Here is a 9364-nt window from a genome sequence, read left to right as displayed (position 1 = left end):
AAATAGCCTTAAGCCTGTGTGTACATCTCAGCATTTTCATTAGAGTTCAAAACTCTTCTGTCTCCCCTACCCCCACCAAAAACATTCACAGTTGACCCCTCCTCTAGCATGTGTTGTAAAATGAAAAAATGGATAATCCCTATAGGAAATGATCTACACACTATTTAATATTCTTTGGTTGTCATTTTTATTTGGAACCAGAGATTACAAGTATTGAACAACTAGTGTTTTAAAAAATATATCAGAAAAAAAAAATAATTACAGATTATGTAATATAGGAATTATATTATTGATAATATTATTATTTAGTTCATTTAAAGCTAAACTACAGCTTGTTTCTTTTTAGCATATAAAATAATTAAAATGGTAAACTACATTTACAACTCAAGCTTATCTCTCAGATCCAACACACTTAATGGTAAAAAACTACATACAATATCAACATATTTTCTTCAGATTGCTTATACATAAAATAAAAGTATTTTTCTATATACTTCTTTTATCCCCCAACCCCAATTCTATCCCAAAATTATTTTCTTAGCTACCAAACATATAACTGGTTTTATGATAATGCTTTTGGAATATAAACATTTATGCAAAATACACAATTTTTTTAACACTACAGTATAATAAAATATTAACATTAAAAAGGTTTTGAGTGCTTTCCCGATACATTATTGACACAATTTTCCAAAAATGTCCCAAATGGAATGCATAATATATAGTTATAAATAAAGTAGAAGATTTGATTGTTCTGGACTAGCAACAAAGGATATAATTCAGTTAATAAGAATGTGCTGAATTTGGATTTTTCTGATATTTCTTCAGGCTCAGAAGGAATACACAAATAACTGCACTGCACTAAAGGGAAAGAAAGTACAATTGAGCCCTGTCCAGAATATCAAACTTTATCTCACAAAAACATGTGACATGGCTAAATATGGTCATGATGACATCACATCATGACCATATATATAGCCACATCATGAATGTATAATGGCAGTTTTTTTTTTCAAAGTAAATTTGATAATCTAGACAGAGAATTATAGGGCCTCGGCATCCCTTAATTATTGCCACAAACAATGCAACACTACATCATTATTTTTCAGGCAGGGATTTCTAAGTAGTTGATAAATTCCATACAAGAGTTACAAAGTTTGACATCTAAACATACAGAGAGAAAAAAAACAAAAAAAACAGGACATTATACACCTGTCATCAAGTATAATTTGATCTTTACATATATAGATTAGAATATCTGATTATATTAACAAGTTGTGAGGTCTCGCCACGAAATGAGACGCATCGTTGGTGAGATCATATTGAGATAATCACCAAAACAGGTCAAAGTCAAACCTTTTATGTTTTTGCATAATTTGATACTTATATTTTATGATAATCATTTTGAGTTGATATTCTTCCAGTACTATAACTTGTATTTATTCTTAAAAAGCTATTCAAAGACCAATTTAAGTTATGTAATGTGATCTATTCAAATATGCTATATAAATTCTTTTGAATTTGCCATGTGAATCATTTTGAGGTACCGGTAAGACATATTTTATCAATTTCCATAGAATACGATTAGGACAGAATCCTAGTAGGTTGCTACAGTACAAGTAAATTTTATCATTTTCCATAGAAAATGATTAGGACGCAATTTTAGTAGGTGACTACAGTACAAGTAAATTTTAAAATATAAGATTGACATTATTTATAGGTGTTAAAACATTCACTATCATGTGTAAGGAAGAAATTAAATGATAGGTTGAAAATGAGGCAGAAGCTACAAGACTATAGTATATGGTAGTAAGTTAAGTCTTCCTATTTTAGGTTAAAAATGTCATCCTGTCAACCGCGAGATTAGTTATCATGATATTATCATGAAGCGTTCTCACAGTGGAATATCTCGCACAATTTAAACATCAGGAATGGAGTGATCCATCGACTTCTTGACAAGACTGCTTGACATGCTATTAAAATAAAAAAAGGAAATAAATCATCGGATTTTAAATAATGTTTCAAAATGCAGGTGTCTCTTTAGTGCAGTTTATAACATTAGTAGAATACATAGGCCACATCAAATATCTTGTAACTACAGATAGTGCATGTTTTCATTTTGGCATGTGATTTTTGTAACATGCAGATCACTCCAAAAACCATTTATCATGGATTTACTTATTTTGTAGAGAGTGAATAACATATATACAATGCACTAAACAAAATTCATGATTTATTTATGGACTTAATTCTTATGTTGTTTAAAAGTTTAAAAAAAGTTGGTATAATATAGCGCATCATGACAAGGCCTCTATACAATTTACACTATAACCCCATTCAGTGGATCAAACACCAATGGAACACAAACTCAAGTTTCTGGGAAGAATTCCTTAATGTTGCAGCTTGTAATTGGGGTGGGTTAGAATCTACCAGGTACCCACTTAGACTTCTGGGTGAAGGGAGACAAACATAAGTAACATGCAGAGAAATGGGTTTGAATTTAATTTTCAAACTGATAAAAATAGAGTTCTATTTACCTCTTCATCATGTGATCGAACACAAAGTTTGGCATGATGGTGATAGTGACGGTTTTGGGAGAAGCATGCAAAATTTCCGATATTTCCTTATCCTACAATGACAGAAGTAAAAATGATTGATTAATGAAACAAAGTGGAAAATATTAAAACAACATTAAAACTTCTGCTCAATACTGGTGCTTCCTTTTCACTTTCCATCCCCCATCCTGAACAGAAAATTATCCTACCTTCACTATTTGTAAGATAATCAATATCCACCCAGAATCCACAATGCACCCATAATGCACCATAACCAAAAATGACAGGATTATACTTGGAGAAATTATTTGTTTTGAAATATATTCACACAAACCACAAACCATAGCTTGGATTGATGTATACTTGTTTTATCAATGTTTATACTTGTCTTATCAAAGTAAAATCAAAGTCACTTTAAATAATTCAACCACAATTCATTAGTTCTCTCTGGACTTACCTTAAGTCCAATGACATTCTGGCCGTTGACCTCAAGCAGAGCATGGTCGATCAACAGACCGTTCCTAGCTGCTGATGTATCCTTTGCAATGGCAGTGATCTTCCCATTCTTGAATACAAAGCCAACATAACCAGCGCTGTCTTTCTGCAGAGTAATGGTCCGTTCAAATGGTCTGAAATAAAACAAAAAAATTTAAGACACCCTTTGCAGCAAACAATGAGATCACTGTCACTGTACACAACAGCAGAGAAGGCCAGAACAATAAATAGCAGGATCTGAGGATTATTTGGATAAGTGATGTAGAATACTAATTATGTAATTTACTAACAAAAGCTACAGGTACGTCACATACAAAGTAAAAACATGTCACAACAAAGGACTAGAGTACCAGCATGTTTAAGTACTAGAATAGAGATTCCCATATAAATGATATCATTTGCATTGGATTTCTATTTCCTATAATTTTGTATAGTAATTATTAGACAGTAATGTGTCAATAGGGACTACAGGGGGTCCGACAAGTCCAACAGAGAGTCTGAACCAAGGGCGGACTAGTGCCTCAGTCGGTGTTCCGCAATAAAATCCCTGGTAGGGCTCGTGGGAAGAGTTGTTATGCCTTTGCATGGCCCAAAAATTGTGCTTCTAAACCACAATATTACTATATTAGCAATGAAAATGTTATTTGAATAGGCAAATTAATATTTTTGGTTTGAACACATTAGAGTTAGCCGCCATCAACAACCAGCAGGTGGTATTGTATCACCAATTAATCACAGAGAGCGCAAATGAATTTTTGTACGGCTGTCAAATTGGTGCTAATTATATTAAAATTTGAAAAATGAGTTACCGATCCCTAACAGCAAAGGTGATTCGCTTAGCATCGGCCTTCTTTAGAACATCCATCGTCTTGTCCCTACTCCAGCCTGCGACATTTGTACCGTTGATCTGTAGAATTTGGTCACCAAACCTCAAGCCACCCATAGCAGCAGGTGAACCTGATAGCACAAATGCTACAAAGATTCCCTAAAAAAAAGAGCATTTTGGAAAATGTAAAAACATGGAGCAATGCCATCAAATTCAAATTATTTTGGAAGCTTAAACTTTTCATGCAATTTCTTAATTTAGAATTCTAGTTATCTAACCCGCATGCCAGGAATCTGAGTTTAATTGAGGCTTTTCAATTACCAGTCCACAATAAATGCAGACCACAAAGGATGTGCAAATTGCCAGAAAAGGGCATAATGATTTCATATCATTCCCATATATGGGTATGATGATGCCATAATACATCCACATATTACAGGCATTTGTCACATAAAACTTGATAGTGTATTGTCCTACTGCAACATACCTTGCTAACTGCTTGTACTCTCATTCCAATCTTTCCTTTAGAATCCTTACAGACAACAATTTCTCGGATGCCTTGTTTAACTTCTGCTCTTGCTAGGCCTAGATTAGTCTGACCAGTCACTGGAGCAACCATGGTTCCAGCACTGGAAGGCACAGCAACAGTCTATAATTTTAATTAATACATTTTTAGGAACAAGAATATGATTTAATTATAATCTGAATTAATATCTTTTTAGACCATAATCCAATCGATTGGTAGATATAATACTTGTAATGAAAGTTAGATGGATAAAACAAACATGAGAAAAGAGCTGTAGGTTCTAGAAAATGTCCTATTGTAAGAGTTGTACATGTGGAATATTTAGCAACAATATTTATTACAAAGTTGACAAAAAAGACAAACATGACAAAAATGACAAATCATCATAAAGGAAGATAAAGAAAAAAGGAAGTAGGGAAGGATACTGGTGCTAGAGATAATGTTAGAGATAAGAGAATGATGAAGGTATCAATATACCCCACAAAAAAAAAACAGATACAACTGACCTGTGGAGATTGTGCTAGCACAGGCATATTGGCAGCAATACTTTCTGGGGTTAAGCACAATCCCATGTACTCATCAAGGGATGGGTACAGTCCAACACTGCCCTCGGATGATGGAACATGGCTGCTGTTGGGTGGCTGGAAACCTGCAGTAACAGTGTTTGCCACATGTTGTCGATAGTCCACCTGAGCCTGTAAAATTATGTAAACAATGAGAACTGTTACTGCATGCTGTGAATAATTAATTTTTTCAGTGTGTGGCAATTTTATTGGTCATTGAGCCTCATGTGACTGACAAGACATGCCCATAGATGGTAAAACAACATCATGCCCATATACAGTATAAACAATAAAATATTTGTCACAAAAAAAGTGACAGTATGGACAGCTAGCACTCTATATATTAAAAGAGATTCGTTACAAAACATTCGGGTTTTAAATGATCAGCTTATTCACATAGATCATACCCATTCTATTGAGAAAAAAGAAAACAATAAACATTTATAGATTGAAAATACAGACCTGAGCCATCTGGTCGACTTTCATATCTTCAAGTGATGGATACAGAGACATCTTGGTAGTTTTCGTGGAGTTTTTTTTTTTTAACTAAAGAAAAATTACAATATGAATTAAATATACAGCTTTATTTTTTTAAAGCAATCAGTTTGCTTAACTCAATCAATTTAACATTGATGATACTATATTTGTAGGTACTACGGTATATATAAAATTTAAACTGCTCTGATTTTAGATTAGACAAATTGCAAATACAATAGAATGTTTCATAAGCTCTGTAGGCTCAACTTTGTAGAAGCTACTGCAGTGTTCATGAAGGTCCTTGAAAATTATGGGTGTTATTTCTCCCACCTTAGAACTTTGTTAATCTTTACGTTAACTGGGATCTACTGTAGGCCTAGTAAAAATACAGCAGTCTGATTTCAGAATGCCAGTCAATTCGAGCGAATGCCAGTCAATTCGAGCGAATGCCAGTAAATTCGAGCAAATGCCAGTTCGAGTGGATGTCATTTCGAGTGGATGCCAGTTCGAGTGGATGCATTTAGTGCAAACTAGTCGCCCTATTCTTGTATTTGTTCGTTTTAAATGAAAAAAAAGCTCTGTGCACTAAAATTCTGAAATGTTTTTGGTACTTTTTGATAATTATTCCATGTTTGAATCCGACTACCAGATGGCCGCTAGCAAGCACTTATATTTTAAGACTATAGAATTTTGCATGTTTCAGGTGAATTCACGGTTTTTGTCTCTAGTTGGGGTTTTGTATTTAAAAAAGCACATTATACTTGTAATTGAATTATATGGTGTTTAATTGTATCTGTAGATTTATGATTTAGGCCTATATTTGTAAATGGGAGCTGTAATTGTTATTCACCATAGAAATTTAAATTATTTTTACGTATCTAGGTGCACAAATCATTGGTGTAGTAGTGTGACAGAGGGGCGGATCTAGTAGGGGGAACGGGGAGGCATGTGCTCCCTCCCCCTCCCCCTGTTTTGCCACTAAATTTTTTAAATGTCAATACGTATTAATGTTATGTGCTACTCACTTATCTATTCTGAAACTGTTGAGCACTAACCCTGCCGTTTGAAAAATTCTGGATTTGCCGGCCCCTGTGGCAATTAGACTATCAACAGCACAATAACAAACATCATACCAATTTTCTCCACTATCTACCCACCATTCGTCTATATTTCAAAACCCACTTTTTTTAAACTTAGCAACGTGTGGAAAGAATAACAATGAATAAACACTATTTTTATGAACGTAGGCCCTAGGTATGTTTAATTGTAAATTATTAACCTTAAAAATCAATTACGACTTTTTCTATACATTTTCTGTACATAAATCGCACAGGCTGAAGTGGATCGGCTCAAATAAATTCCGCTCGACCCGGGGCAAAATCGACCCAGGCCGAATCGACTCAGGGCCGAAATGACTCTACACCCTTTTGGATACACCATGGATAAGAAGGCCACATAAAATTGCTCACTGGACTGCTCAAAATCTTCTAGAATGTCCATCACTGAATTAGGGAAACCTGGTTGAAGTACTGTACCAAACTAATAATTTACTTTTGACATGAATTTAAAAAAAAAACCTATAATCTTGATAATAATATTTATAACTTTCTTTGATGGGTGTACAATGCATCAGCCTATATACCCTGACTAATATTAAAGAGAAGGCTTATAAGTATCAAAGCAGAAGTGGAAGTAAGCTGGCCTGCCTAGCCTACTACTACTAGGACTAGCTTAGGCCCCTCATATACTCATTCATAGTAGATCCCCTCCCATCCTAGCTTGCCTAGGCCTAGGTGGCCTTGTCCTAGCTAGGCCAGTACTGAGCTAGCCTAAAGTATTAGCGATCACCTAGGCCTAGGCATAGCCCTAGCCTATCCTAGCCTAGATTCCAATCCGAGAAATGAAAACAATTCTATTTTGTATTTCACAATGTAGGCTAACACTTCAGATTTAGATAGGAATCTAGGCCTAGGCTTAGATATTATTTTAACTAAACATATGCTTAAAGTAACAAAATACTTACTATTTTAGAAAATGTTGCCTTAATGTTGCTACAGCAATCACACTTCTTGTACAATATCGATCAACTGAATTTGACTCATCATTAATACAGAACAAAGTATAAAGTGTATACGATTTACGTCATGATTCTCACGTGAATATAATGATGTAATGCCTATATATAGAGGGACGGACAAGTTGACGCTTTGTAGAGGGGGTGAATCAAGGTGGATTTTAAAAATTATTAGATTCGTAAAATAATTCTTCTGACACACACTGAAATCACACTCCAAAGTCTAGAGAACGCACAGCATCACCCGAGGACAAGCCCATAGGCCTACACCATGATGCTTAGAGAAGTATGGTCCTAGACGTAACAATCGTCGTGACAACTTGAGGGATAAATTTTATAATTTCTTACAAGAAACACGGTGGGCCTATTCACGGAGAGTCCTTGCATAAGTGAGTAATTCCATAAAGAGACAAAAATGAAAATATACAGGACTCCAAGCTCCAAATTTTTAATTGAGAATTTCATTGTATTGTTTGGGAACAGGTCAAAACGGCAAAAAAAAAAAAAAAAAAAAAAAAAAAAAAACGGCACTGTAAGTCAAAACGGCAATGGCAAACGGCAAAAAACAAAAACGGCAACACTTTTAGACCAGAACAGAATGGGACTAAAACAGCAATAAGTCAAAACGGCAAGACCAAAACGGCAAGTCAAAACCCTCAATAAACCAATTGACCATAAACAGTAGGCAACACAGTTAATAATTGAATTACCGAATCAACAATAGTTGCTCAAACGCCTTTTTAAAATTAAAGTTATTGAATGTTATGGGTAACGTTCCATGAGCGTTGCCCAAACCCCCCCCCCCCCTCTTTGATTTCGCACCTTATTCATGAACTTTAAGCTGTTAACTCGTATTTACCTCGGTTTGATGGTTTTATTTTAACTGCTGTTACTAATATAACAAAAAGGTACAACAAATAAAATTAACAGACCATTCTGATTCAATATTTATTTTGGTATATCATCAGTTCAGTTTATTTCTAATCATCAAAACATTGTACAAAACAGAAAAAATTCGCAGGACAAAAAAAATGTTACAATAAAAGATAATGCAAGGATGGTCTATGAAAGTTTTCTTTAAGAAGTAAAAGTTAATTCCAATATGGTACATAAAACCAATTATAAACATGAAAGTGTACAATGATTAATTATAATAATAATAATAATAATAATAATAATATAATAATAATAATAATAATAATAATAATATTATTATTATTGTTATTAATAATAATAATAATAATAGTATAACCTACAAATTCAATAATAAAATGATTGGGGAAATCACAATATAAAAGCAGTAAACATTTAAATAATTAAAACTTTAAAATACAGACAAAAAGAGGCTAAACAATTTATGTCATACAAGTAGAAAAGCGCGAAAGAAAAAAAAAACATTTTAAAGAATAACAACATTAATAATAATGAAAATAATAATAATAATAATAATAATAATAATAATAATAATAATAATAATAATAATAATAATAACAAAAACAACAACAACAATACATCATACAAATTCAATAGTAAGATTTGGGGAACACAATATAATACATACTGTACAATACCGTATAAAACCAGTGAACATTTAAATAATTAAAACCTTAAAATACAGATAATATGAGGCTAAACAATTTGTGTCATGAAAGTAAAAAGCGGGGAAAATAATAATAATAAATAACACTTTAAAAGAAGGAAATAATTCGTCATGGATGTGTAAAAAAAAAAACAAAAAAAACAAAAAAACGATTCAGAAAATTATAAACTGCATGCTGCCCGCGCCCGGTGGCGGCGCTTCAGTCTTGGCATTGATTTTTGCTCCTTTGCCGTTTTGGTCTATGCCTA

General features: G+C 33.4%; 1 protein-coding gene across 1 annotated transcript; it reads right to left on the bottom strand.

Annotated features, from left to right (window-relative positions):
- Positions 1–163: 163 nt before the first annotated feature.
- LOC117114189 (syntenin-1-like) lies at positions 164–7598 on the bottom strand. Its single transcript, XM_033257768.1, has 8 exons — positions 7466–7598; positions 5428–5511; positions 4909–5097; positions 4364–4525; positions 3860–4035; positions 3013–3184; positions 2538–2629; positions 164–1973 (listed from the first exon to the last, which is right to left on the bottom strand). Exons 2-8 carry the CDS (start codon positions 5476–5478, stop codon positions 1919–1921), a joined length of 897 nt encoding a protein of 298 aa, XP_033113659.1. The 5' UTR covers positions 5479–5511; positions 7466–7598; the 3' UTR covers positions 164–1918.
- Between the last annotated feature and the right edge of the window lie 1766 nt (positions 7599–9364).

The sequence above is a fragment of the Anneissia japonica genome, unplaced genomic scaffold (genome assembly GCF_011630105.1).
Source record: "Anneissia japonica isolate Jap-2015-1 unplaced genomic scaffold, ASM1163010v1 scaffold288108_len519018_cov203, whole genome shotgun sequence".
Lineage (NCBI taxonomy): Eukaryota > Metazoa > Echinodermata > Crinoidea > Comatulida > Comatulidae > Anneissia > Anneissia japonica.
The sequence above is the reverse complement of the archived record's forward strand: the minus strand, read 5'-3'. Positions and strand labels throughout refer to the sequence as shown.